Source organism: Myotis nattereri (genome assembly GCF_964212035.1).
Source record: "Myotis nattereri genome assembly, chromosome: 9".
NCBI classification, from domain to species: Eukaryota; Metazoa; Chordata; class Mammalia; order Chiroptera; family Vespertilionidae; genus Myotis; species Myotis nattereri.
The window spans coordinates 54010588-54037047 of record NC_138084.1 but is presented as its reverse complement, the minus strand read 5'-3'; the positions used below and the strand labels follow the sequence as shown (position 1 = coordinate 54037047).

Sequence of the window (26460 nt, the reverse complement as noted above, 5' to 3'; positions counted from 1 at the left end):
CAGCCACTGCTTGCACCCACTGACAGCGTCAAGCAATTGGGACCAATGCCAGGTGCTGGCAGCAGGTGTGAGCACCTGGTGGGACCGTGGTGCGCGGGAGCAAAGAATTCTCAGTAGCCACCAGAGGCTCATCCGGATGACAGCGACCGGCGCCCCACCTTGGTCTAGCACCCCCGCTCACTTGCTCCACCATTCACAGTGGTCAATGCCCACCATGTTCTGCGCTTTGCCACCTGCTGCTGATGCCTGCCATGGTCCATGTGCGCCCCCTGGTGGTCAGCGCATGTCATAACAACCGGTTGTTCCGCTGTTCGGTCTATTTGCATTACACACACACACACACACACACACACACACAGTGGCCAGATTATAATGACCACCCCATCAGTCCTTCATTGGACCACCTTTTGCCTTCAATACTGCGGTGATTCTTCTTGGCATTGATTCCACGAGATGTTGAAAGGTGATGCGAGGAATCTGACACCATGCCTGGTGAATAGCACTGTCCAGTTCTGTGAGATTTGATGGTTGTGGAACCAGCTGCCTGATGGCTCTTTTAACTTCATCCCACAAATGCTCCATTGGATTGAGATCTGGTGATTGTGGGGGCCACCTAAGCAAGGTAAAGTCTCCCTCATGTTCTTGAAACCACTCCTGCACAATATGAGCACCGTGGCATGGCGCATTGTCTTGTTGGAAGAAGCCATCTCCATTGGGATACGCCATCAACATGACAGGATGAACCTGATCAGCAATGATACTTAGGTATGTTGTGCTATTCAGACGTTGTTCCACATGTATTAAAGGGCCCAAATAATGCCAGGAAAACATGCCCCAAACCATAACACTGCCCCACCAGCTTGAAGGGTTGTACTCATGCATGTGGGGTGCATGCTTTCATGCTGTTTCTGCCAAATTCTCACTCTGCCATCTGCATGATGCAACTGGAAAAATGATTCATCAGACCACATGACTTTTTTCCAATGCTTGACTGTCCAATCCTTGTGTTCCTGTGCGAATTGGAGACATTTTATCTTGGTAACTGCAGACAGCAAAGGTGTTCAAACAGGCCTTCGGCTTCCATATCCCATAGGATGCAGTGTATGGCTAATTTGCCTACATAGGTCAGGTGCTCATAGTAATCTGGCCACTCAGTGTGTGTGTGTGTGTGTGTGTGTGTGTGTGTACATATATATATAATTTCTTTTTTTTCTTTCACCCATGAGTTTTTTAGAAACGGCATGCTTACTTTCAAATTTTTTTGTACTCTAGTCAGAGCAGTGTGTTGTATGAATTTCAATTTTTTAAATATTTGTTGTGAATATGGTCTATTTTTGTAAATGCTTCATGTGCACTTGAAAAAAATCTGCAGTCTATGGTTGTTCAATTTTTTTATATCCTTAGCGATTTTAATATATGATTGTCCTATCAGTTATTGATAGAGGTATGGTAAGAACTTCAAGTCTGATTGTGAATTTAACTGTCGTTTTGCTTTTTTTTATTGTGGTAAAATATATATGATATAATTTATGCCATAGTGGTTTTTAGTTTGGTAAATTTTGATTTATATATTTTGAGATCATATTTATTAGTACATAAAAATTTAGGATTGTTATATCATCCTGATTTTTTTATTTATTATTGGAAAAATTGCTGTTCATTTTTTCTTTATTTCTCTTCACAATTCTCACCTTCACATCTACTTTGTCTGATAGTTAATCACACCACCTTCTTTTCTGTTAATGTTTGCATGGTATATTAACTTTCAATCTATCTGTGGCCTTATAAGTTGTTTCTTATAGAAAGCTTTATAAGTAGATCTTGCCTTTAAATAAAATGCTGGTGTCAAATTCAGGCCCAGTCATAGTTGCCTTGGTTTGTGGTACCCATAAGAGGGAAATGGTAATGGCCTTGGACAGGAACTCAAGGCAATTTAGACTTGATATAGCTAATGTAAGAGGGATTTCCCTATTGGTGGAACGTTTTGATACAACAAATTACTACCCTCAAATTTATTTGTGAAATGTTTTATATTCATTATAAATAATGTAAAGTTAAAGAAGAGTAGGCTTGAACTGTGGAATGGCTAGCTACCATTTAGCATCCTCAGAGAGAAAGATGTGTAGTCAATTCTATGCAAACCTCTAAATTTTTCTTAGAGAAATTCCTACTTGAACTATTTCATTTTGGAATCATAGATTAATCAGGGAATGTTTAAGTGGTAGGGAACCTCAGAGACCATCTTGGGCTCACTGACATGCTTCTGATTATTTGAATATAAAAATATATCTAGTACTTTCATTTTTCTTACTCATGCTATGCAGGTAAATGGCTAGCTGAATCTTGGAATGATCTTTAGAAATAACAACTTGTTTAAAAATGGACCAAAGTATAAATAAAGTGGCAGCTTTTATATTTTAGTTCCCAAATAAAATTTATAAGGAAAAACTGTTTTTACTTTGCAGCGTTCAGTCTTAGAGAAAAGACCTCATCATTCTATATGTGACGTGGACTTGTGGGCCCTTGACCTCTTCAAATAATTTGTCTGTGATAGGCTTCTCTTGAAAATGAATCTGCATTTTCTTGCTCTCCACACGCATGAGTTTCACTTCCAGGGGGCCCAAGTTTACATAATCCTGTGGTGAACAGATGCAGAAAAGAATAGAAGTTATTCAGCAAGTTACCAGCTTCAATAGATAAGGTTTCCTTTATCTGACTGGCTTCATTGCCCTCCCAATTGCCCAAGTGCTGCATAACATGTGAAATATGAGAGCTACTAAAAATATAACCCACTCCATGAACGTGTGGGGGCCATGGTCGGCCAGATCTCCCACAGAGCAGTCAGCAAGTCTGTCAGGGGGTTGGGTTGGGGGCACCAGATAGAGTGGGGAGATATATCCTCTGCAAGCTCTTTAATTAGTAAAAGAAAATATTGGCGATATATAGGCTATAACCACTGCAGAGTTTTCTATATTACTCAAGAACCAAGGGAAGATCTGCATACATCACTTTGCTTACTAATATTCTAACATTGAACAGATTCTTTATGAATTTTGCACTTTTCACAGGACCTTTGGCTACTGTATAAATAAAACTTACCATATTCTGCCAAACTAACTGTAGTTTATGATATCAACAAATGAAATTAAAAGTCTAATTTATATGAAATCACACAGCCACCCCCAAACTGGCTTGAAACAGCTCAGGTCCTCCATAACGTGCCTTCCTCTTGGGAGCCTTCCCAAGTCATGTTTTCTTTTGAATTCCTTCAACACATCAACAAACTCCCCCGAATTCCTACCAGCTGTGTATCAAGTGCTGGGGACAAAGATGAGCTCACAGACCGGTCAGGGAGACAGACAGAGGTGATACATGCCTCCTGCACAGTAATTAATGATTTTCTTATCCGTCTGCTATTAGCATGTATGGGATTTGAAGGTAGTGCCTGCCAAAATGGCCTCTTTGAGACTTCATTTCTTCCTGTTTACCCCCTGATTCCCAAGCATCTAACAAGTACCTGGAATATTGTGGGGGTCTCAATAAACATTTATTAGAATCTAGGAGTATCAAAGAATGAAAAGGGAATTAATGTTTTATTACTCAAAATGCATGTAACTGTGTTTAGTTTTTAAAATATATAATTATAGAACTATAAGAAATGTAAGACAGGAGAAAAGCAAGTTGGTAGATATCTACCACCTATTTCAGGATTCTAATACACTGTGTTAATCTGCTCAGGGTGTCATAACAAAATTCCACAGGCTAAGAGCCTTAAACAACAGAAATTCATTCTTCACCGTTCTGGAGGCTGGAATGTTCAAGATCAGGGTGCCAGCATGATGGGGTTCTGGTGAGAGCCCTCTTTCTGGCTTGCCGATGGCTCCCTTCTCGCTGTGTCCTCACAAGGCATGGCCTATTCTTATAAGGCCACAGTCATATCAAATTAGGGCCCCATCTTTATGAGCTCATTTAACCTTAACTATCTCCTAAAAATCCTATCTCCAAATACAGTCACATTGGGTTTCAACATATGAAGGGCTGGGGCAGGAAGACATAATTCAGTTCATAACATACAACACGTCATTTTTACCATATCAAAAACTTCCATATAAGAAAGAAGGTCTTTCATTCAACCAAATGGTAGCCCCAGTTTTGGAATTTTGTAGACAACTGTCCATTTGAGGTCATGATACCATACCAGGTGTCATGATTCCAAGATACTCATGGCGGTGCTTGAATGCTATAGGGACTAGACCTTTAGTCTTTAAACAGGCGCTTGACGGAAGCAGGACTGCATTGTAGTTAGTTAAAACGAGTTTTGTTGACTTATTCAGTTTCTTCTGTCTTATATCACTCTTTTTCCTGTAAGACTTTAAGTTCTTGAAGAACTTTTTAAGTTGTTGGTAGTACCAAGAAGGAAAATAGCAAGGGGTCAATGTGGGAGTAATTGGAATGTACCAAAAAGGCTTAAAAACAAAACAAAACGGCGTGAATATTCCAGGTTTCATCCTGTGGTGTATATGACAGTTTGTCCTTCCAAAGATGGCCATACTAACGTATACCCCACTCCGCATGCTTTTCTGATAATGTGATGCCAACCTTCTTTTAAGATGTACAAGCTACATTTCCTGCACTTGGAACTTTATAACTGCATCAACGGATAGATTATGAGGGAGGGGATGCTGTATGATTTCCAAGGCTAAGTCGTGGAAAATTGCAGCTTTCATCTTAGTCTCTGGGATTGCTTTGTCTTGGAAAAGCCAGACAATAAAAGTGCCTTGTAGAGAGGCCCATGTGAAGAGGAACTGAGGCCCCCAGCTTAGGTAGCATTAACCTGCCAGCCATGTGAGTGAGCCACCTGGGAAATGGGTCATCCTGCCCCCATCAAACCTTCAGATGACTACTGCTCCAGCCAACATATGACTGCAACTGCCTTGAGAGTCCAACTGAGGACAATCCAGTGGAGCCCTTCCCGATTTCCTAACTAACAGATGCCCTTAAAGAAAATAAACAGTTGTTATTATAAGCCACTAGATAACTTACATGGTATACTAGTAATGGAGGTCTATAAACAAATATAGGTAGCAAATTGGGCAAGAGTAGGGGTAAAAATAGTATCCAAAGATATGTGAATGGTGGGCAAATTTTACTAATAATTGCAAATAGAAATTTTCAATATCCATATTTTAGGTTAATTTTCTCCAATAATAAAACAGCATGATCCTAGTAGTCAAAATTATTTACTTAATCTTACCTTGAAATCCTTCTCATCCTCATAGAGTAAGTATTTCATGTCAGAGGTCCCAAAGTCTATGGATGAGCTTTCACTATCTGTGCTCTGCTGCAGGTCAGATCTGATATTATCCTCATGACTAATGGGTAAAGCGCCAAACGCAACTGATGAGCTCATCTTATTGCTACTTGTTTCTTCTATGGATTCCAGTTTTGACTTTTCTGGGGTGAAGGAAAAGAAATTATGTGTATACTAGAGGCCCAGTGCACAAATTTGTGCATGGGTGGGGTTCCTTGGCTTGGCCGGCAATGGGGCCAATCAGGGTGTCTCACCCCGTCCTGATTGGGGCTGATTGGGGCTGACCGGCCTGGGGGGGGGGGGTGAGGGAAGGGGTAGGGATTGTGGGAGGTAGGCCGACTTGGGGGAGGGGCCACGGGAGGTTGGCTGACCAGGGGGAGGGATTGTGGGAGGTTGGCCAGCCATGGGGTGGGCTGTGGGAGGTTCTGATTGGGGCGATTGGAGCCAGCCGGCTAGGGGAAGGGGTCGTGGGAGGCTGGCCAGCTGCAGGAGGTTGGCTGTGGGAGTGCATTGACCATCAGGGGGCAACTTCTGCATTACACGTCTGCCCCCTGGTGGTCAGTGCATGTCATAGCAATTAGTCAACTAGTCGTTCTGGTCATTCGGACTTAACGGTCACTTAGGCTTTTCTATATATATATAGATGTTGGACAGATAAAATTAAAATACAATGCATACATTGTCACATTTTTTAATTTGAAAGACCTTTGATAATCTCTTGGAGGAGATAAATCTGAGAATTAAAAACGTGGAATCTATGTATTGAAGTGAGAGTGAGCCTCATTTTCAGAAACTCTGTCTGATCTGTATTTCCTTCTATTGGCTAAGTTATAGTCATCAAGGGAAGCTTTGTATGTGTTGGTATTTTGGTTGGTTGGCTCAAGTGGAAACCACATCAAGATAGAAAACACTGTCCATTTCCAACAGAATTTATTTAATTCCCTGTGAAACATGGTGACTTCGATTTGAAAGTCGGACTAGAGAAAGGAGGTGGGTTAGGACAAGTGCTCCAAGAAGAAGAGGAATATGGAGGAGCTGGCAGTATCCATTCCCTGAATAGCTCTTGGATATGAGGTGCCTGTCTATAATAGATGCTCAATAACTGTTCATTTAAAAACACACACACACACAAAAAAAAAACACCACCATTACAATAAAATAATCTATAATAATAAAAGTATAATATGCAAATTGACCAAATGGCCGAACAGCGGAACAACCATCCGGACAACCACGCTATGACACCCACCGGCACGAGGCCAGCCAAGGCAGGTGCGATGCAATTGGTCAGGGGCCCGGCCATCGCCCCATGATCGCCCCACAGAGGGAGGCCCAGGCCACCTGGCCAGTGGTGCTGCGGCGGGTGGGCGGGGCCTCCCTCTGCAGGACAATCAATCACCGGGCTCCCAGATTGTGAGAGGGTGCAGGCCAGGCTGAGGGACCCCGCCCCCCCCCCCCCACCCCCAGCACGAATTTCGTGCACCAGGCCTCTAGTACCTATATTTGTTTCTGACAACTCCAAAGGCTTTTGTACAGGTGCCATTTTGTGTCCAGCAGCTTGGGTAAGATATAGTTGCCTAAAAGAACAAATAAGAAAAGCAGCCTGTCAGTCAACAAATACTGTGCTACCTGTCTACTAGTATTATCTCTCTTCTGGGTGCTAGACAGACATAGATGAAAATGAGACATAGATCCTACCCTTGAGGTGTATAAGGGTAGCAGGCAGGCTTACAGTGTTTAGGGTGATGGTCTGTGTACCCTAACGGGTAATTAGCATAGTGTGGGGCAGAGAAGAAGAAGCCTCGTTTAGCTCTGGGAGGTCAGGGATGGTTTCCAGGAGGATATAAAACCGGACCTGTGTCTTGAAGAACCAGGGGCTGTTTGCCAGGGAAGAGCCTGGGGTGAAGGAAGGGCATTTCATGATCAGGGACTAAGTGCACACTTAAAGTCCCAGCAGTGAGAGTGAGCACGCCACCAGCTGGGTCGCATGTAGTGATCCAGAAATGACAGTGGCCTCAATGGGTTTTAAAACAAAGAGAAAGAGCAAGCAGTAGGAATCCAATGACAGGCAGGCCTGGCCTTCACTGAGTGGCAGGTGGCAGCTGCCGGCCCGAGGAACTGTGCCTGCGGTTGCAGCTCTCTGCGCATGCACTGAGCTCTGCTCCCGCTTCAGATTCCCACTGAACTCTCCGTCAGAAGATGCACGCCGTGAAAGCTGCACATGGCATTTCCATCAGGCTTGCCTGAAGACAGCAGAAAGTAACTGGGCCCTCGAAGATATGCAAACAACCCCTCACGCTTCGCAGCTCAGCAACCAGAGTGAATCCCCTGGTTTACCCGCTGCCAGTTATTTAAAGAACATGAGTGAAGTGTTATTAAAAATGCTTAAGGCTCCAGAAAAGAACATAACTACATACACTATTTCTATCTGTGAAACCTGCTTAAGACCTAACTTAGTAAAGGTTAGCTGCGTATGGAGCCCTGGTCTGTGGGTGGACATGTCTGAGGCCACAGAATTCTCTTCTCTTCTGGTTTCACTATTTTGAATAATTAACATCTTACTAAATGCCACAACCTTCGTAAATCTGGTTCCTCTCTCAGTCATTAGTTTGTTGTCACTTTTGCATGGCCACAGAAAGTATCTTACATAATGTTATTACGTGAAGCCGGTATCAGATTTGTAGGCCTTAGTCCACTTAGCCTCAACCCCGTGGCACTTGAGTTCCTGGGCAGTCACCTCTGGCTGACATTCACCTCATCTAATGCCGCAAACAAATACTATAACCTTCTATGTGAGTTGTGAAGGGAAACGTAGCAACTCTATTAGCTAGAATACCCCATTCTTCTTCCAGATGAGAAAACAGAACTTTTTATATGTCCACTGAGGACAGTTAATGTCTGTTTCTCGCACCCTACTAGTGTCATACAGGACTGAATCCTCAACAAAAGAGGTGAAATGGCAATTGCTATAAAATATACAATAGGTAATATATTTCTTTGACTTGAAATTAGGTACAAAAACAGCTCCTGAATATATTTAAAGTTTTCCTCTGGATAAGAAGTCTAACAGATAATTGTGGGTTTATGCATTTCTTTATGTCTTTATAGAGATTTTCCTAAAATGTCCTAAAAAGTTGCCTCAAGTGCCTTAGCTGGTTTGGCTCAGTGGATAGAGCGATGGCCTGTGGACTGAGGGGTTCCAGGTTTGATTCCAGTCAAGGGCACAGGCCCAGTTTGCAGGCTCAATCCCCAGTAGGGAGTGTGCAGGAGGAAGCTGATCGATGGTTTTCTCTCATCATTGATGTTTCTATCTCCCTCTCCCTTCCTCTCTGACATCAATTAAAAAATATATTTTTAAAAGTTGCCTCAAGGAGTTTTCAATCTAGTGAGGAAGCAGACATTAAATAAGTAATCACCAGTGTGATAGATGCTGGCTACACAGGGAAGGTGCCGGGTGCTGCGGCAGCATGAGCTGGGGCACCTGACCCAGCTCTGGGAGATGTCTCTCTGCTGTCTCTTGTTCCTTGGGTAGATTTTGATTTAATCTCTCCCAACTCTGAAGCACGACTCATCTCACCTACCAAAGAAAGCCAACCCACAGAGCACTGATGAACAATGTGGAGTTTACTGGAGATTTTTGTGGGGAGGACAGAGAATAGGGTAACATTGCAAACAACTTAGTGAAGATCCCCATTGAATTTTTCTCATCTCCTTTCCTGTCCTTGCCGAGTTTTCTCTGGCCAATGAAAGAATTCCCCTTTGTTATAATTAGCACTTCACATTCTTATCAGCACCGAATCGGACTGAGCTGATGGGAGCAGGAACTGGGGTTGGAGGTCTACAGGGTAGCTCTTTTCTAAGGTTTGGCTGGTTCAAAAAAGAGGACAGTGGACAGCAGGGAGAGCAGTGGTTAGTAGCCACAACACCAGCAAGTTTAGACATGATTAGAGCTGGGGCAGAAACATTCCAGGCTGAGGGGACAGTGCGGTCCCCGCTTCCCAGGGGCCCTCAAGGAGTCCACCAATCAACCAACTCATTCAGCTTGACTGCCTACATCATCTACAATGGTCTTTCCCTCTCCAGGGAAGCACACACACACACAGTGTGGGAGGGAGAAAGGTGGTCTCTTTCCCTATCCTGCCCCAAGCGCCTTCCCCCCTATGAAGTCATTGCACTATCTCCCAATGTCTCCAATCTTGCATCCTGACACCTGTCACTTAACCCTCCAAGCACAAACCCACAACTTATCTGCATTCACCGTTCTCGGAGCACATTAAGAGATTTGTAGACAACAAATACTTTATTAGGCCTCAAATAGTATTTTTTCATGCTACACAAGCAACAGGAACTGCTTGAGTGGAAATGTTTCCCTGGCCCGTTCACTATGTTGAACGTCTTTGCTTTCATTCCCATACTCAGACATGTCTCCCATCTTGCACATATAGACCCTACATTTGTGTGTTTTATTTCCCTTCTCTTCCTAAATGTGCTATCATTTAGATTACTTCTTGTTTCTGACTACTTGTCCGAATTATAAATGCCTCATTTAATTCCATCATATTCCAGGGCCCTGGTTCTCCACCAAGATTGGTGAATAAAGACTCCTGTGTCAGGTAAGAAAAAGAAAAGCTAAGATGCAGAGCCATGGTTGTTTCTCTTATGTAGGAATTGTCGTGACTTTGGATGCCAGGCTATTTTTTCTGTCTTGAAAGCGGTTGAGTCTTTCCTTAACTATCAAAGGAAACAATTCCATATTCCCCAAGGTAGCCAGAAGCCCAGGACACTTACAGGAAGATGCCACAAAACGGATCACTCTCTCCTTTGTGCTAACTCCATACCTCTTGCACCTTCTGCTGCACTGCTTGGCATTGATTTTCCTGCCCATACTCCCTGCCGACCTGGAGGATGCTGAAGGTCAGCAGTTCCGACAGTCATGGGAAGTGCTGGCTGCTATGACTGCAGGGTATTGCTAGGAAAATCAAGTCAAAGTGTGCACTGTACAAATGGTCAACTCTCATGGTCCTATGCCTTCACCAAAGCCATTTTGTGAATTCCTTCTTTTGCAACTGTTGCAGTCTGGCTGGAGCACTAAAGAATTACATCATCATCAGAGAGAACTTGATACAGGTACAGGTGTTTAAAAAATACTGTCTAGATACATTTCACCTGGGTATTTTGAGATCCACAAGTCTACAGTTGAATAGTTGATCAATGAGCTCCAAATTTTCTTCTTCCAGTTCTTGAATAGCTTTTTCCAATACATCAACTTCCTTCCTATGGATTGCAATCTGCTCTCAGAAGAAGAGAGAATGGATGGTTGGTACTTATTTAGTTCTATTTAGTCTTCGATGAGAAATTCAACTCCTAAACGTGCTTTTGCCCGAGAGGAAGAGCTATACAAACAACACAGAAAACTAAATAATACTGGAAAAAATAGTAAATTATAATACTTTTAAAAAGAGAAGTACAGGCTTAGAGCCCTTTCTATCAGCTTCTATAGTACGTTCTTTTCCTTTAGTGATGGGGTTGTTCTGAGAAATATCAAGTAGATGAAATATTGTGCATTCATTCATTCATTCATTCATTCAAGTGTATTGTATGCCTACTATGTACCAGAAACTATAGTACACTTTGGGAAAAAGGATCTCAGCCTAGTGGGAAAGATGGTGATAAAAGCAGAAAAGAGTGTGTTAAAACCATAGGAAGCTGTCCAGGTGCTGAGGGAGGAGACGGAGGCGCAGCCCATGTCCGCCAGGTGTCGGGGTCGGGGTGGGGATGGTAAGATGGAATTAATAGAAGAGATGACATCTAGTCTGGACTTTGAAGGCCATGTAGGGGTTCTCTAGGCAGAGAAGAGGATATACATTCTTGGAAGAAGGAACCACGTGTGTACAGGCGCAGTTATTTTGGTGTGATAGATACAGAGTGGGAGTTGGGAGAAGTAGGAGAGGAACTGGACAATGGAGGAAGAGGCACATGATACTAAGAGTCTGGTTTTTGTGTGGCAGGTGATGGGAGCTCTTTGATAAACGTAGCAGGTTAAAATAACAGTAAGGAGTATGGCTAACTCAAATATGAACAAAATTCGCTGGGTACCTTGATCCATTCTTATGTGCATTTTGATAACTTCTGTCTAAAGAAGGCTTAATAGTGGGAAGAATATATAGAAAAATATCTCTAGATAGAATCTTCAACTTACCTCTCTCCCCCCAAAACTGAAAAAAGTCATCTGTCTTGAGGAAATAGGAGACAAGAAAAACAAAGGGGCTTAGGTTCAGTGTCTCTTATTAGAAGTGTAACTGAGATGATTACTGAGAAAGAAATGACTAACCTTTTATGTGTGTAATTGAGATTTAATTACTGCCTTTTAGAATCTGGAGGTATTCAGTGTATTGCCACATGTATACCTCTATCACATAAATAATTTATTAAATGCTTGGATTCTTACTGTGGCAAGGTTCTTACTGTGGCTGGATGCAGAAGGATACAAAAGTGAATTAGGCATGGCTCCTTCTCTCAAGAGTCTACAATCCAGGAGACAAATATGCAAATAAGGATAATATAAAACAATACCAGCGTCTTAGTAGAGTCTCAACTATTGCTGGGGCTTGGAGTTAGAAAGTAGATAATGTATTATCCACCTGCCTTCAACAATTTAGCAAAACCATTAAGTCCATAATACTAAATTACAAAGCTCGGGGTTAATGCTTCGAGAGAACCAGCTTGATTACAAACGTGAATGCCTTAAGGAAAAGTTTATAATTTTTAAAAGTCAAAGGATGAGAAAAAATTCTAGAGTTATAAACAGAAGGAATTAATAGAACATTTGGAAATGTTTGACCTAAGGGCTTGGCATGCTTGGGAGGCAGCACACTCAGTTCTTGGTCTCTTTCCAAAGCTGGGAATGAGGGCCCTTTTGGGGAGTGGAGTCCAGCCTTTCAAACTAAGGATATCCTGTGACATCACCGACCCCTTTAGAGCACTTCGTAAGTTGTTATCTCCTTCCTGGCCCTTTGAAATGTTAGGGAAATGAAAATGAGTTCCTTTTATGGCCAAGTAAATACCTTTAGATTTCTGGACTAAGAAAGCGAAAGGGAGGGAGAAGAAGACCATCTTTCCTCCCCGACCCTGCTCTTCCCCAAACACCCAACAAATGTACTGAGGAAGCTGGGAAGGATAATTTAGCTACAACTCAATAGTTAATAACTTAGTCAGGGACCTAGGATCCTAAATAAAATATGTGCTCTTGAAATGTTTCCCTGCAAAATCCGAGTTCGCTTTACACGTCCTAGCACTTGGCACTCTGATTGCTAACGGGATTGGATCCTTTTGTCTAGTTTTCCTGGATTTCCATTTAACTTAGTCTAAGTTACTTAGAAATTTCATTTTTCTTCATTTTCCTAATAAGCAGGCTAACTAAAACCAGGTAATGAAAGCCATGCAACAGGATGTCTCATATCCTTCCCAGAGATCTAAGTTTTTGGTTATTGCTGAGAGAGAGTGAAATGGAGAAATATTTTTAGGAGGTCCATTTGTTAAAGATCCCTGTTACTCCTTCAAAACCTTCCTCAAAGAAATTAATTCCTCTAACAAAGTAATTAGAACACATACATTGTTCTGTACCCAGGCAGTTTTCAATTCTTGTAATAGTACTTATAACCAGAAATGGTTTTAATTAATTTTGTGAGTAAATTTAATAATGCTAAAATGAATATTTATTGAAATAAAGATAAATTAAATCTATTAAATTTCCTTAAAATGATTTGCCCTTTATTACTAAGCTCTTTTTTGCTCATGATTCAATTAAACTTGGGCATTTTTCCTGTCTTTTATTTCCACTGAATTATGAGAAGTAAAAACATATAACAAAATGAAATGTCGTAATGGCTTTGGTAGAAAGGATCAAGGCACCAAAACGGCCTAAATATAAATTTTTATAATCATTTTCTCTAAACCTAATATCTATGACATCTCATAAAATATATAAGATTTGCACTATTAAATTATTGTCATTGGGATCATCCTGTTTATTTAATAAATCCCTCCCTAATATTTTTTAACTATTGAGCTCACCTTAAGTTTTTTACATTAATACTTTTAAAAAGATGAAAATTGTTTAATCATTTCAGAGCATCAAAATACAACATAAGATTGGTATTTTGGTGTCAGAAAGCATTAACTCAACAGGTTCATCTGGGATCCTTGCAAAAGGCATTTCAAAAACATCCTGGAGCATTCTTGCCATTGTCACGGCAGCAAATGCATGTGGATCTTTAGAGTCTTCGATGTCCACTTTTCTCTTGGTAGTTCCAAGATCCTTTGGGTTTTTTACATCATCATAGTTACTGAGTTCCAACGCATTAACCTCAATAGGATTATAAAAGGGCCATGCATGTGAAAAGCGTTTCTTTGCAAGCATTTCGTTAAGAATCTCACTACAGTGCTTTAATCACCCTGTTCCTTGAACAGTCCTCGCAACTTCATGCTGTTGCTGAGAATCTGGCAGAACATTCTTCAGCACAGTTTCTCTTACAGGTGGTTTTGCAGATTTTTACCCCCATAAGTGCTGGGGAACAGTCACCTCTTTAACTACTGAAGTTGTGGAGTTTCATCTCTTCCCTCTTCACCGTCCTTGTAACCTGAGCCACTGTTTGTGAGGTAGAGTTGGTGGGTCACCTTGTGCTCTATTTGAAGGAGAAGTAGATGTTTCAGGAACTACAAAGTGACTCACTTGCTGCTTCACTACTTTTTCTGATGCTTCAGGGGACTTTTTTTTTAACAGGAGAATCTGCTAACATTCTGTTGAGTGGTTTTCTTTATTGTTTCCTTACCACCCACCTCTTGTGCTTCATGTGGCATCTGAAATAATTTCTGCCTAAACCCCTTCTCTAGTGCTTGTGCTATAATAGCAATGTCATCTCCAAACTTGTGGTATAAACAACAATTTAAAAACATTGCGTCGAAGTCTTCTATACATTCTGAAGCCTGCACATAGCAATGCTCCAAGTGTTTCTTAAGTCTGCTTAAACCCATTGGGTTCTTTTTGATGGTATAATAATCAGGCAAATTTAGTTCCATGGCATCCACAGGCTGCTAAAAAGGCGAAGAAAAACTATGCTTCCATAAAGCCTCTGAAATAACCTTCTGTAGATACTGCAGTTGACTTGTCAATTCCCGTTTCTTGTGGTATTTATAGACTCTGGTGGTGCAGGGTCAACAGTAGCTGTTTCTACTTGGCAGAGACAGTCCTAACTGCTTCAGATCCTGTTATTCTAATGTGTCTACAGGTGCATGCATGTCCTCTCCCTATACAAGTACTAACCGTTGTTTCGTTATGTACGCCGCAGTTGTGGATAATTGCAGTTGCTGCCATCTTTCACCGTCTTTCTTCCCGCCTTTCTAAGTCACACATGGCGGTCCCAGCAGGAAAAGCCTGTGAGTTCCTCTTGGGAAAGGGGGCTGGTCTGATCGTCCCCTTCAGCTGCACAGGATGACGTGGTGCAGGGCCAAGGGTCTTCCGTCCCCGCCCGCTCTTGCCCTAATGGTGGCTCAACTTAATACCTAGTTTTAAAAACGGGGGATTCATCTTGATCAGTTTTGGGAAATAGTATGGACCATGATTTTACCAAGGCAACTTAAAAAGAACTGTCAACATCACAAAAAGCATGTTAATTTTTTTAATCCCTTGCTTTCTAGACTCATTAACTCTATTTGGTCACATGGGAAGCTAGGAAAAGGGAAGAGGAGAGAAGGTGACAGTGACATTTTCACCTCGGGTGTCTGAGCAGATGGTGCAAAAGGAAATGCAAGAAGAGAAAATTTAAGGGGACATTTAATGAGTTCTGCTTTGGCTACGTGGAGTGTGGAGTGCCTTTGGGACATCCAAGTGGGACTGTTTGGCAGGCAAATTGAAATACAGGTCCAGAGCTAAGGACACGCACAAGCTAGTGCTGAAGATGTCTCTTTGAGAATCACATGCGAATAACTTGCTAACAAGAGCCGCGTGTAGTTGAAGGGAGTTCTCTCAAACAATAGTGAGTTCTCGTTCACAGATGGCAGCTAAGCACAGGTGTGGTGGCTACTTGTCAGGGCATAAAGGGAATTTCAAAGTATGGTAGTGAGTGTGGCACAACCTCTGTAGCATCTTATAACATCTAGACCAAAGATGATGTGCTTTTTTCATCCAACAACATGCTCTCGCATAGTCACTCAACATTTAAGCCATATATTTGATTCATTCCTCCAATAAATATATCTATACCCAGGGATATCCTTTCATTCAATAACTACTTAATGAGAATATTTTATTAGGTTTCAGGGATATATAGTGGAAAAGTCATCGCCTGCTCTGTGAAGAGACAGATGCATAAACAGACAATTTCAACATATTTTATAAAAGCAAGAGTTACAGTGAAACAAGAGAGCACTGGGGGAAAAGCACTTAAGACTTCCTGGGGGAGTTACAAAATGATTCACACAGCAATGGACAATCAAGTGGCTAAAGGAAGAGTTGGAGTCTTCCAGGCAAATGAGGGCAAGGAGTAAGGGCAGAGGGGCCAGTATGTGCAGGGCATGGAAAACGGAAGTACCCCAAATGGGGTTCTAGATAAAGAAGGTCTAGAGGTCCCCACATGGTCACATCCAGCAAGAGCCGTGTTAGAGCCTTGGTACAGGGAGACAGACGGGCAGCTGGGCCGCTGGTTCCCACAGGCTCTTTAGGAGGAGGGCCAGGCTGGGATGGGATGGAGAGACTGCAGTGGGCAGGGACATCTTGACCACTGGCAAATGGCTATAACTGTGGGTTTGGTTTTGGCTACAGCCGAATGTCCAAAAGGCCAGAGCAGTCATTTTAGAAGTCAGCGGTGTGGGAAGCAGACTAAACACTCCCCACACAGCAGAAAGGCAGAGGGAGCAAGGATCCCAAGGAGACCCCATAGATCTGAGCCCTTTTTACTAACACTCCCCACAAGAGGGCATGTAAGCCCCACCTCCCTATACATCAAGGATCCATCTTAGAGAAGAGCAGGGGGAGGAAAGAAAATGAAAAAGACTGAACATCTATTGGAAGGAGACCATGCTATCCCCCAAAGGCAATTTACAACAGCAGACAATGAGGTTGGAATGATCCTTTGGCCTTGCCCCCATCCCCCAGAACAGCAGTTCTCAACCTGTGGGTCGCGATCCCTTTGCCGGTCGAATGACCCTTTCACAGGGGTCGCCTAAGGGGTCATCCTGCATATCAGATATTTACATTACGATTCATAACAGTAGCAACATTACAGTTATGAAGTAGCAACGAAAATAATTTTATGGTTGGAGGTCACCACAACATGAGGAACTGTATTAAAGGGTCGCGGCATTAGGAAGGTTGAGAACCACTGCCCCAGAAGGAAGTGGCGTCCTGAGGAAGACCAGATCAGTTTGAAGGCATGAAGAAGCTTACACATTGGGTATATTTTGTGAATTGTGACGCCAAAAATGACTTCTGGTTACTATTGAAATTATTTATGGCATTTGTTGAGTAACAGCTTGTAATAAGATTAAGACTCCACTTGAATTTTATTTTACCTCCGTCAGTGACAGTTCCGTGCTTTTCCCAGGACTTTAGCTCATAAATAAAAGTCATTTCCAGTTCAAAGAACTGAGAAAAGGACATTGTTTTTTAACAATTCCACTCACCTCTCTTTTTAGCCAGTCGTTCTCCCAGATCTCCCGGTAGCTGCCCTTGTCGATCAACCGCACAGCATTCTGAAAGACAATTTCGCTCTAAGGACGAGTCACCGTGGCGGTTCACAAGTTTAGCACTGATGATGCAAGTCAACTTACCTGGTCGTTTCTTTTAAATTCTGTTTTGCCAATACTTTGGAAACACACCTAGGAACTTTTCATTCCGCTGTTCTGGCCTTACTATCCTACTGCATTGTTTTTACTGGTTTACACTGCCTAAGACAGGCAACTGAGAGAACTGGACAACGGCTGTCTATTCAATTTAGTCTCTGCTGTAACCCAGTCTGACTGCCATGGTGAAATCAAATCACTAATGATCTGCTTCACAATTAAGACGGCTAAGCTGTAGTGACCAAACATTCTTCAAGTTGATGGTCAAACACAAGACCCAACCTATAGTAAAAGCACGAATAATTACATTACTAACTTTCTAATCAAAGATTTCTGCGTGTCAGTAATAACAATAGTACATATTTACAAACCTAACAAATCTATTCCTAAAGTACTTTTATATGGATACCATATTACCAATTCAATATTCAGCCACTGAAGGGCACAACTGAAAGAAGAGAAATTAGGAAAAATCTTCAAGTTCATAAACATGGACAGAAATAAGTTTAAAATATGTTAAGGGTAAATTTACCCCTTAGAGTTGGAAGATTTGCAATAATTTTTTTTCTTTAAACCAGGCTAATTAAACTAAGAGTGGACCTACTAGTACATTTCCTAGGAACCAGGAACTGCTATACTTTTGCTACAACCCGTTACTTCTCAAGTTTCCTCAAACACAGAATTTCATCTGGACAAAAGCAGGGAGTAGCTCATAACTGAAGTTATTTGGATAACAGCTTAATTCACTAACAATGGAGCAGTGGTTTTCAACTTTGGCCACACATTAGAATCTCCCAAACACTTTGGAAAATCCAGGAGCTCTGGCAACATCCCAGGCCAATTACATGAGCATCTCTAAGTGGGACTCAGGCACCACGTGGGTTAAACAAATTTCTCAGGTGATTCCAAAATGCAGCCAAGGATGTGCCACAATGGATCATACGAAATTAAAGTATGTGCTAAAATAGCCAGGTTGAATGAGGCAAACTCATTCGCGTGTGAGGGTGTTGGGTTATGCAGAGAGAAGAAAATGTGTGTGATGATTAAGAGCAATGATCTGAAGGAGAGGGGAATCTTGAATTGAATCTCGAGTCTGCCACATGCTCTGGGCAAGTCATAAAACTTCTCTGTGCCTTGGGCTTCTCATTAGCAGGTTCCTACTTTTTAGAATTGTTGAGAGACTTAGATATAAAATGTGAGGAACGGTAAATCAGTCCTCATTATATACTGAGCATGTCTACTTAAAGCATATCTGACCTACATATACCTTTTCAATCATCTTAACTATGATCAGATCACTAAATTGTTGATTTCACCATTTGGTCATATTCAGTCACAGTGGCCCAACTGTATGGGCAGACAAACCATTGGTCAGTTTCATAATCTTCTGTTTGTGTAAACCAGTAAAAATCACCCAATAGGATAACAATAGTAAAAGAACAATTGAACCAACAGGGAAGCAGCAAACAGTTGCAACTGAAACTCAGTGAAGAACTTTAGAAAAGACCAGGCATTTATGATTCTGAAGAAGGAATATTCCAGATGAAGAGATAATCCCAGTGGGGACCTCACTGATTTAGGAGAAGTTCTGGGGACAGGGGAAGGACAGTGAGGAAAAAAAAAGAGATATTTTTGCAAAACAAAGAAATTCAAAAAACTTATAAGATTAGAAATTATATTTCAAATATTTTTTATATCCCAAATCTTTAAAGCTCCAGGAATATAAAGTATGCTCCGTTAGGTTTGGATATGTCAGAAAGTACTTTTTAGACAAACTATATTTCATTCGATAATTCATCCACAACTTTATTTAATAACTTACTGTAGCCATTATTATTATAATACTTTAAAAATAAATGAATAATAATTTACTGAACTCTTGATCCTTATAAGGTACTATACTATTTAAATCATCTTATTCAATCCTTATTCTTTAAAGGTAAATATTATTATTGTCCCCTTTTTATAGATTTGAAAACTGAAGCCCAGAAAAGTCAAGTAACAAATTCAGTTTATACACCAACTAAGTGATAGAACTGTAATTTAAATTCAAACTGCCTAACTTAAGACCTCAAGTTCTTAACTATTATAATACTAGAGTGCACGGGTGGGGTTCGGCCGGGCTGGTGGTAGGGAGGGGCTGAGGGCGGTTGGCCAGCTGGCCCTGCCCTCTGGTTGAACTCCCGGTCAAATTCCTGGTGGAGGGGACAATTTTCATATTAGCCTTTTATTATATAGGATACTACAAGGAAAAATAAGGGGGAAAGTTGTGTGTTTCTTAAAATAAGAAAATTGAAGTATACCTGTGTGGCCCATTCCTTCTTTTGGTCCAGTTGCAACAAAGTGTCTCTGATTATTCTTTTTCTAGCATCTTCTAGAGTGATTTTATACTGTTCTTTAAAAAGAAAATTAGAAGGCTTAACAAGGCTGATTCTAGATAAAGCCATGATGTTAGTAAATTTTATCTTCCATGATCTTCACCTCTCCTTTCTATACCTTTTACTCCCTGAGTTTTCAGGGTACATAGTTAATGAAGCATCTAGAACCTTCAGTTAGCAGAAATGCTCCAATAATTTACTAGCACCTTAATGTGGGTTAGTTTAAGATGACATCTCTCCCAAGAACATTTGTACTTTCAAAGGACTGTCTCTCCAAAGGGGGAGCTTCCAATATTTGAGTCCTTGTGTGTCCATCTACCCTTCATATCACACAACTTCATATCATACAACTTCCTGTCACACAACTTCTGATTCCACAACAGAAATATAAGGGAGATTTGATTACCCACTTGCATAGCATCTTGTACCTCTGACTTCATCTAACTACATTTTCAGTGTTCTTGGCATGTGTTTCCTGGGACAGGTAGGACAAAATGAGAAGAGGAGCGAGAATAGTAGAACTGTGAAAGTCAGTAGACCTGGCTCTGAGTTAGGCTCAGAGGAAGAGAGAGGACAGAGAAGAAGTGCAGATTCTCTACCCTCTCTGGACTTTCTTAGGTCATAAATGTCAGAAGTGAGAGAGCAAAGGATCAAAAAATTTGAGGCCTTGAGAGTTGCTTAGAGGTCATATAAACCAGCACCCCTATTCAAGGGAAGTGACCTAGGGCTGCTTTACAGGTTGGAGAGAAGCAAAGCAGGGTAAATCAGTCCAGTTTGTTCACTGTTCATACAATAAATCATCAAGTTTTTTTGATGTCTGTGACACTATTTAAGGCACTGATAGTATTGCCAAATAAGGGACAAAACCCCTGCCTTTAAGACATGTACATTCTAGTGGGGAAGCCAGACCAGAAATATGTAAACAAGCAAATAAACATTTTGGGTGGAGATGTGTGTGATGAAGAAAAACTACAAGTCTCTATTTTAGATACAGTGATCAGAGAATACTTTTTTTAGGAGGTAACATTTGAGCAAAGATTGAATAAAGTGAGGGCGTCACCCGTGTGCAACAGGAGGGAACTGGACCACTCCCAACCAGAGAACAATCAGGTTAGTTTTGTTTTATGATAACATCTACGTTATATTTATAAGACCTGAAGGATCATTATTGGGAAGTCGGAAAGTATTTTCTCATCCAAATGATGCTGACAATTAAGGTTGCTGGATTTCTGGGCGGGTCCACAGAGACCCGTTTAGTTACAGGATTCCGTCACTAAACAGTAGCATTGTCCCAATAGTGGTGTGGAACCTCACTGCCCTTTAGGACATTGTTTCAAAGGGACAGTGTTCCCCACAGACCGAGTCAGCCAAGAACTCTCAGGGGTCTGTCTGCCTTGCATGGGGGAGGTCTGCAGGTCTGCTCTTTATGTTTGTTTGTTTGTTTTTTATTGTTATTTAGCATTATTTTTTTATTATTGCTTAATATTACAAAGAGTAGTACGTTTGCCTCCTTTTTTCCCCCCTTGGCCTTCCCCCAGCCTCCCCTTCCCCCCAGTGTCTTGTGTCCATTGGTTATGCTTATATGCATGCATACAAGTCCTTTGGTTGATCTCTTACCCCGCCCCCCAACCCTCCCCAGCCTTCCTGCTGTAGTTTGACAGTCTGTTGAATGCTGCTCTGCCTCTGTATCTATTTTTGTTCATCAGTTTATAATGGTCTTTATTATCCATAAATGAGTGAGATCATGTGGTATTTTTCTTTCACTGACTGGCTTATTTCACTTAGCATAATGCTCTCCAGTTCCATCCATGCCGTTGCAAATGGTAAGCCACTATGGAAGACAGTATGGAGTTTCCTCAAAAAGTTAAAAATGGAACTCCCATTTGACCCATTGATCCCACTGCTAGGAATATATCCCAAGAAACCAGAAAAACCAATCAGAAAGGATATATGCATCCCTATGTTCATAGCAGCACAATTTACCATAGCTAAGATCTGGAAACAGCCTAAGTGCCCATCAGTAGATGAATGGATTAGAAAAATGTAGTACATCTACACGATGGAATACTATGCTGCTGTAAAAAAGAAGGAATTCTTACCATTTGCAACAGCATGGATGGAACTGCAGGTCTGCTCTTTCAGTAGTTTGGAGAGGGGGCCACGGGCTGGGTGGGACTTAGTACCATCTGGACTTAGTACTGGAAGAACTGTGTCTCCTAACCGAGGAAAACGCTGAAGGCAGAGTGTAAACACTTCTCTTCCTCATCTTTCTATTACTGCAATCCCTGGGACTCAACAGATATTAAAAATATTTTGAAGAAAATTAAATTGGGCAAACTGCCCGTCTTTGGCAGGCAGGGATCTGAGGCTGCAGCGCAGGACAGCAGCCCCAAATCACGGCAACGGTCAGTGGCAGCTTTGGTGGGAGGCGAGGGGCCGTGAGCAGGGAGGAGGGGAGAGCTCCCCAAGTTGTGGAGTGGCCAGAAAGGGGGTCGCAATGGTCAGGGTCTGCCTCTAATGGAGTTGGAACAAGAGTGTCTGATGAGACAGCGGTTTATAAACAAGAGGGTTCGTAAGATTTTGGGGACTAGTCTAATTTGACATCTGGAGGGTGAGAAATGAAAGTTTTCATTCTTCCAGCCTACAGGTGCTCATCGCTAAAATCTGTATTTTTCTTACTCATTTGAAGTAATTGCTTGAGTATATTAATCTTTCCAACCTCATTTCTGATGAAATCTCTTTTTCAATTCAGGATGTAGTCCATTAGACTAATTCTGGGTATTTTTGAAACGTCTACCCAACAAAACACTAACATCAGTCTAAAAGTTGCCATGTATCAGGATGCTAGCCATAATAATTTTACAGACTTAGCATTTAAAAGGAACCATACAGCCCTGGCTGGTTTGGCTCAGTCACAGGTTCGATTCCGGTCAAGGGCACATGCCTGGGTTGTGGGCTCGATCCCCAGTGTGGGGCGTGCAGGAGGCAACCAATCAATGATTCTCTCTCATCATTGATGTTTCTATCTCTCTCTCCCTCTCCCTTCCTCTCTGAAATAAATAAAAAAATAAAAGAAATAAAAGAAACCATGCAACCTGGAGCTTGATAACATGAAATATTAATTCTTTGCTGTAAATAATAAAAAAGAGGTGACTGAATACTCTCCGACTAAAGTTGCAGCTCTCTCTGTTGCCATATTTGTACTGAAAAAGCAGTAATAACATCCAAACTCTGTTTCAAATTCCGTATAAAATTGTGTGGGCTGCTTTTCTTCTTAAAAGCAGAGCTAACCCTGCAGAAGGGAGGATGTGAAACCTCATCGTTACCCTTTGTGACTCAGATGATCAGATAACAACTCTGAACCACTCATGTGTGAATACAGCCAAAGGAGCTGGGCGTGTGTGAAAGTCTCCTCATAAAAGTGTGAGACTGTCGCCAGTGGGAGCGTGGGAGACTGTGACCTTGTGCCTTCGGGCTGCTGGCTGCTCAGGTGCCCAGTGTAATGTGGTCACTTCTCACAAACTGACTTCCTGGCCGAGGCCTGCTTTGCATTTCCTCCTTTCTCTGTTGTGTCTAGCTCAGCTTCGGCTGACTCCTCCACAGCTTTTTGGGAGTTGGCTGTCTACTCTTCACATACTTCATACAATACGCTTTATTGTGCCGATCCTCCCCCGTGGCGGTGGCCTCCTTTCAGCCCCATCTGGAGAAACCCGAGCAGCACCAGCCCTGGAGCGTTTCTTCAGGCCCAGCGCGTTACAGAGCCGTCCCGCCTCCCTGCCTCGGCGCTGGGAGGACTACCTGAAGCATATTGGCTTGGTGGCACACACATGGGCTCCAATCTCATTTCCACTACTTACTGAGCTTGTGAGTTTGGTAAAGACAAAGAACTCCCCAGGGCTTCTCTTTCCTCATCTTTAAACTGGCACAGTGACACCCAACCCAGAGGAGCTTGTAAGGGCTAGAGGCGATCAGGTGTAGAAAAGCAGGTGCTGGGACTGTGAGTGCTCTTGGAGGTCACTGAGGGACTCTCAGATTACCGACGGGGAAACTGACATTCAAAGAAGGAATGTTACTTTTTTGTAAGTGGACCTGAACCCTCGTCTTTTAACTCACAAAGAACTTGTATGGCTCCCTGTCCTGTGCACCTGGAAGGACAAAAGTCAAAATGATCTGTGACCCTAACATCTAATGACGGGTAATAACCCACACTTTATTCCTGGGCCTACCTCAGCTTTCCTTTCCTTTTATTGTGCGAAGGAGCCATGTCCTGAATAATCAGTCACTGTGTTTCGGTACCAATATCCTAATATCTCCTTCTAGCTAAAGCTCAGGGCAGCAGCTGGAGGCGCTTCTTTCTCCTCCTGCCCTAAGGCTCAGTGTGGCTGCTGAATGAGGGAGGGGGTGCGGGGGACAGCGGACCAAGGACGGTTTGTGCTGGGTCTGATTAGTTCTCTTCAGAGCCTGGGCTGGAGAACACTGCAAAATTGATCTGTGGGAAGCAAGGAGAGAACGGGACAAGCACACAGAGCATAGCAGAGGTGCCCTGAGAGGGAGTCACAGGCCGAGAGGTAAATGTAGGGAGCAGCCATCCTAGGGCCACCACTGATCCGATGGCCTTCACGTTCCATCTTCAGTCCTCTCATTCCTCACTATAGTGACCATGGGACATCAAGCAACCTGATTTTCGTCTCTTCCCTTTAAAATTCATGCTAGGAGGCTAGTAGCTCTGTCTTAGTACGATACATGGCAAATCCTATAACTTTTCTGGTTCCTTTGTGAAAAGAAGAGGTCCTTCAAGCACTAATCAATATGTTCAGTTTTTTTTAATATATAAAAATTAAACTTTCAATTTCATTCAGAGTTATGGCTATTCTCTCCTTAGCTTGGACCTTCTACCATTTCCTCTGACCTGAACTTCTGTAGCTCCTCCCCCAGGGCTGTAGGGGAGCATGGCAAGGGGCAGGAGAGCTCTCACTTGACTGATACTACCTCAAGCAATGAAAATTTTTAGCTGAAACAAATCATCCAAACGTCTAATCAAGATAATGGTTGATGGACACAGGTAACATGATCAGGAATGGGGGCAGGGGAGTGGAAGGGGCCAATGGGAAAAAGAAAGGGGACATCTGTAATACTTTCAACAATAAAGATAAATTTCAAAAAAGATAATGAGTTTAGTTTATATGAGAAAATCAGTCTTTCTGCTTTAAAAATATAAAGAAATGCTGGATACAATTTTAAAACATTTTAAACATGCTAGAAAAATAACTATTTTAGAAGTATAGCACTGGTGCACAAATACATAGACAAATCAATGGAACAGAATAGAAAGTACAGAAAGATCTCCAAATACACACGGGCAATTAAAATATGATGACGTTCACATCTCAGATCAGTAGGGTAAAAATGGATTGCTTGATAAATGATGTTGGGACAGCTGGAAAATCATCTGGCAAAAAATTTCCTACCTCTCCCACATACACAAAACACAAGTCAAAGATTTAAATATAAAACTACAAAATTTTCTCATAGACACCTCAAAAATAAAAGGCTAATGACAAATGGGAAAAATATTTGTACCTTATATCACTGTTAAAGAGCTAATTTCCTTAACAATGGAAAATGTTTCACTACACAATAGAAAGTGGGCAAAGGGTGTGAACTGGTTCATATGAAAGAAAATTCATATGCTTCTTGAACTTATGAAAAGATATTCACTAATGTTCATAATAAGAGAAATGTAAATTAAAGCTATAGTGAGATACAGTTTTCTACTTTTTAAACACATATATTTTTAATTGATTTCAGAGCGAAAGGGAGAAGGAAAGAGAGATAGAAACATCAATGATGGGAGAGAATCATTGAATGGATGCCTCCTGCATGCCCCACACTGGGGATTGAACCTGAAACCTGGGCATGTGGCCTGACCAGGAATCAAACTGTGGGCTCCTGGTTCGTAGGTCAACGCTCAACCATTGAGCCACACCAGCTGGGCCAGTTTTCTACTTTTAAGGCTGACAAACAAAAAGTTGGATAATATCGCCCATTATTGAAAATGTGGGGAAACTTAATACAACTTCTATGGAGGGCCAGGACTCTCAAAATAAAAATAAATGGGCTGTTGGGCCAGCCATTTCTCTTTAGAGAGACACATAAATGAAATCACATGAGTACAAGAATACTGATCACAGTAAAATGAGATATGTACAAGGATATTCATTGCAGCATTATTTGTAATAGTAAAAAGCAGGAAAAAACCCAAATCTGTATCAGTAGGTTCAAAAATTATAGTACAACAAGACCAAATAGCCACTGGGAGAATGAGGAGGTGCTAATAAGTACTGATCTAGAATGATGTCCACATTGCTGCATGAAAAGTCACACTCGTAGCACGCTGTTTGTGTGTATAATATTCCTACGTTAAGAAACTGGTCAGAGTGGTTTTATCTAGAGAGAGGACTGAGTGGCGGGGGAAACAGACGGAGGAGGAAGGTGTCACTCTCCGTACTTTTCTTTGGGGAGGAGAACCTTTTGGAAAAGTGTAATTCCAAGCCCAGACTAATCTGGGGCCGCATTTATACCACCTGAGGCCCTGAGCTGGGAAACTTACATGAAAATTAGTCTAGAAGCAGAGTGTTTGGACAGGCCCTCAGCAGAGGATGATGGCAACGGCCTCATGTGAACCCGCTACCATGCTGGGCACCGTCTCCAGCTGGGCTCAGAACTGCCATCCACCCACCGCATTCTTTCAGGCCAGCTTTCTCCCACTTGTTCTTTCCTGTGACTTTCCTGTCTCGGGGTCTCTGGTGACCCTTGAAGCCACTCTGCGACAGACAGGTGGCCTCATGTTCCCCAGAGCTAGTCCTGGTGCGCCCTCACGCCTAGCGTCCTCCTGCTCCACACCCTCTCCACTTCTGTGTCGTGTTTGTTCTC

At 42.0% G+C, this 26460-nt stretch overlaps 1 protein-coding gene across 1 annotated transcript in view; it reads right to left on the bottom strand.

The window, feature by feature from the left end:
- Nucleotides 1-2454: 2454 nt before the first annotated feature.
- The window catches only part of CCDC83 (coiled-coil domain containing 83), a 40079-nt gene continuing 16073 nt past the window's right edge, over nt 2455-26460 (bottom strand). The window contains exons 7-12 of the mRNA XM_081100125.1: nt 19453-19544; nt 16991-17059; nt 10478-10599; nt 6809-6888; nt 5255-5454; nt 2455-2636 (exon numbers count right to left, since the gene is read on the bottom strand). Of these exons, the coding sequence (XP_080956251.1) occupies nt 2475-2636; nt 5255-5454; nt 6809-6888; nt 10478-10599; nt 16991-17059; nt 19453-19544 (725 nt within the window). The 3' untranslated portion in view covers nt 2455-2474. The remainder of the gene's footprint in view (nt 2637-5254; nt 5455-6808; nt 6889-10477; nt 10600-16990; nt 17060-19452; nt 19545-26460) is intronic.